General features: G+C 37.7%; 1 protein-coding gene across 1 annotated transcript; it reads left to right on the top strand.

The window, feature by feature from the left end:
* Window positions 1–3,323: 3,323 nt before the first annotated feature.
* On the top strand, window positions 3,324–3,915 carry LOC121853995 (the record flags this gene model as incomplete). The annotated part of the gene is made up of 2 exons (XM_042348383.1): window positions 3,324–3,497; window positions 3,635–3,915. Coding segments are annotated over exons 1-2 (443 nt in total), but the record flags the coding sequence as incomplete, so codon positions are not given.
* Window positions 3,916–4,162: the final 247 nt, after the last annotated feature.

Raw genomic sequence — 4,162 nt, 5'->3', positions numbered from 1 at the left:
ATGGCCATGGTCGTGCCTTTATAAACCAACAAAAATGGCTCCTCGGTCGTTACTATAAACCAACAAATGGCTCCTTGGTAAGTGCCTTCATAACCAACAAATGGCTCATGGTCGTGCCTTCACAAACCAACAAATGGCTCCTTGGTCGTGCCTTTATAATCCAACAAATGGCTCCTGATCGTGCCTTCATAAACCATCAAATGGCTCCTTGGTCATTGCCTCCATAAACCAACAAATGGCTCCTTGGTCGTGCCTTATAAATCAACATAAACCAGTGCGTGACTGCGCCAAACTAACTAATGGCTCCTTAGTGCGTGCATTCATAAACCAACAAATGGCTTTGGTCATTCACCGCAAACCAACAAATGGCTCCTTGGTCATTGCCTTCACAAACCAACAATGGCTCCTTAGTCGTACCTTCTAAACTACAAAAGGCTCCTTATTCGTACATTCTTAAACCAACAAATGGCTCACCCTTTATCTTGCGCCTCCTAAACTAACAAAATCCATGTTCGTCCCTTCATTAACCATCAAATGGCTCCTTGTTCGTGCCTTCCCAACCAACAAATAGCTCCTTGGTCATTCCTTCGCAACTAACAAGCCAACAAAGCTCCTTGGTCGACGCCCATAACCAACAAATGGCTCCCAGGTCATTCCTACATAAAGTTACAAATGGCTCTTTGGTCGTTCCTTCGCCAACAACAAGCCAAACCGCCCAGTGCGTGCATTCGCCATCAATACGCTGGCTCCTCAGTGGTTCCTTCATAAACCAACAAATGGCTCCTTGGTCATTCTACATAAAGTTACAAATGGCTCTTTGGTCGTTCCTTAAACCAACAAATGGCTCATGGTCCATTGCATTCATAAACCAATAAATGGCTCGCCTTGCTCTGCACCTTAATCAACACATGGCTCCTTGGTCATGCGCTCATAAACCAACAAATGGCTCCTTGGACGCGCTTTCATAAAACAACAAATGGCTCTTTCGTCGTTCCTTCATAAACCAACAAATGGCTCCTTGGTCGTGCATTCATAAACCAACAAATGGCTCTTTGGTTGTTTCCATAAACCAACAAATGACTCCTTGGTCGTGCCTTAATAATCCTACATGGTTATGCTCATGCCTTCATAAACCAACAAATGGCTCCATGGATTTTTCACAAACCAACAAGCCAAATCTCGGTCGTGCCATTATAAACCAACAAATGGCTCCTTTGTCGTGCCTTCATAACCAACAAATAGCTCCTTGGTTGCCTTCATACACCAACAAATGGCTCTCATGGGCGCGCTTTCATAAACCAACAAATGGCTCCTTGGTCGTGCCTTTATAAATCAACAAATGGCTCCTCGGTCGTGCAGTTATAAATCAACAAATGGCTCCTTGGTCGTGCCATTATAAAAACAAATGGCCCCTTGGTCGTGCCTTCATTAACCATCAAATGGCTCCATGGTCGTGCATTCATAGACCAACAAATGGCTCCTTGGTCATTCCTTCAAAACTAACAAATGGCTCCTTGGTCGCCTTTCATAAACCAACAAATGGCTCGGTCTCCTAACAAATGAAATAAGCGAATTCGTGCCTTTATAACCAACAAATGGGTCCTTGGTCGTTCCTTCATAACCAACAAATGGCTCCTTGGTCGTGCCTTCATAAACCAAATAAATGGTTCTTGTCGTGCATTCATAAACCAACAAATAGCCCTTGGTCGTGCATTCATAAACCAACAAATGGCTCCTTGGTCAGCTCTTCATAATCAACACATGGCTCCTTGGTCATGACTTCATAAACCAACAAATGGCTCCTTGGTCGTGCCTTTATAAATCAACAAATGGCTCCTTGGTCGTGCGTTAATAAACCAACAAATGGCTCCTTGGTCGTGCCTTTATAAACCAACAATTTGCTCCTTGGTTGTGACTTCATAAACCAACAAATGGCTCCTTGCTCGTGCCTTCATAAACCAGTAAATGGCTCCTTGGTCGTGCCTTTATAAACCAACAAATGGCTCCTTGGTCGTGCCTTTCTAAACTAACAAATGGCTCCTTGGTTGTGCCTTCATAAACCAACAAATGGCTCCTCGGTCTTGCCTTCATAAACCAACAAATGGCTCCTTGGTCGTACCTTTATAAACCAACAAATGGCTTCTGGGTTGTGCCTTCATAAACCAACACATGGCTCCTTGGTCGTGCCTTCATAAACCAACACATGGCTCCTTGGTCGTGCCTTCCTAAACCAACAAATGGCTCCTTGGTTGTGCCTTTATAAATCAACACATGGCTCCTTGGTCGTGCCATTATAAACAAACAAATGGCTCCTTGGTCGTGCCTTCTTAAACCAACAAATGGCTCCTTGGTCGTGCCTTCATTATTATTATTATTATTTATTTTATTATTATTATTATTTTTTATTATTATTGTTGTTGTTATTATTGTTACATTACTATTACAGTATTATTATTATTATTACATATTATTTTTATGTTATTTTATTATTATTATTATTATTATACATATTACATATATTATTATTATAAATTATTATTATTTTGTTATTATTATTATTATTATTTTTACATTATCACTACATATTATTAGTATTACATATTATTATTACATTATTATTATTATTATTATTATAATTATTATTATTTTGCTATTACACATATTATTATTATTATTATTATACATATTATTATTATTATTATTATAATTATTATTATTTTATTATTATTATTATTATATATATATATATATTATTATTTTGTTATACATATATTATTATTATTTTGTTATTATATTATATATATATTTATTATTATTATCACATATTATTATTATTAATATTACTATTATTATTATTGTTACATATTATTATTATTATTATTTTACATTATTATTATATATATTATTAATATTATTATTATTACATATATTATCATCATTATAATTATTATATTACATATTATTATTATTATTATTATTATTATTATTATTATTATTACATATTATTATTATTATTATTATTATTATTATTATTATATATTATTATTATTATTATTATTATTATTATTATTATTATTATTATTATTATTATTATTATTATTATTATTATTATTATTACATATCATTATCATTATCATTATCATTATCATTATCATTATCATTATCATTATCATTATCATTATTATTATCATTATCATTATCATTATCATTATCATTATCATTATCATTATCATTATATTATTATTATCGTTGTTGTTGTTGTTGTTGAACCAGTAATTATTACTCGGTAAGGATAATGGCCGTGGTACTGTCCACAGGTTGATGATCTGGGCAGGATGACTGAGGGTGTCAAGAGGCAGGTGGAGGCTGGCCTGGTGTATGCTGTCCACCAAGACCAACACGGCCTCCGCTCCTCCAGGATAACTACACAGGATGGGCGGCTGTACCTACACACACTCCAGAGCCAGCCCGCGCCCCTCCGCGCCCACACCATCCAGGTTACTTTATTTCACACTCTCTAATTATTACCAATTTTATTATATGACAATAATAATGAACTCATGATTCATTTAAATAACTTGATGTTAATATGTTCAATTTTACATTTATTAGATCATTATTTTTGTGTGTGCAGTTCACCGACGTTGTGGGCGCCCTGGACTGTTCCTCCACCCTGGTATTTCTTGACCTGGGCTGGGCCGGGTCAACAAGAGGCCGGGTCCACATCCGGCTTAGCCCCGACACTCCGCGCGGCAGACAATTTACGTTGTTGTGTACGGGCCAGCGGGGCCACACCTACGCCAACACAAACTTACTGGAGGTGTGTTACAAGGGTAGAGAGTGGGAGCGTGTGAAGGGTGGAGACTACCAGTATAATGATGGGAGGGGAGGAGCCTCACTACTGCCTGACCTCCGGTGTGTTTACCGCATATCAGGGAGTGCGGGGTGTGTGGGGTGGTGTTATGGTGGTGATGCCCAGGGTGCACAGTTCATCATCTCCACCAGGGACCACTCTATTTGTTACCCTGGTTGTTACCCTCTGATGTTTGGTAAGGTGGAGAGCGGGCTGGAGGTGGTGAAGGCAGCAGTCAACCACAGTAACATCAGTGAGGTGACTGTGGTTGACTGTGGTGTTGTGTTGACCATCTAGTTCACTGTACCA

This window comes from Homarus americanus, unplaced genomic scaffold (assembly GCF_018991925.1).
Source record: "Homarus americanus isolate GMGI-L3 unplaced genomic scaffold, GMGI_Hamer_2.0 scaffold41820, whole genome shotgun sequence".
NCBI classification, from domain to species: Eukaryota; Metazoa; Arthropoda; class Malacostraca; order Decapoda; family Nephropidae; genus Homarus; species Homarus americanus.
This window is presented reverse-complemented; position numbering and strand designations above follow the sequence as displayed.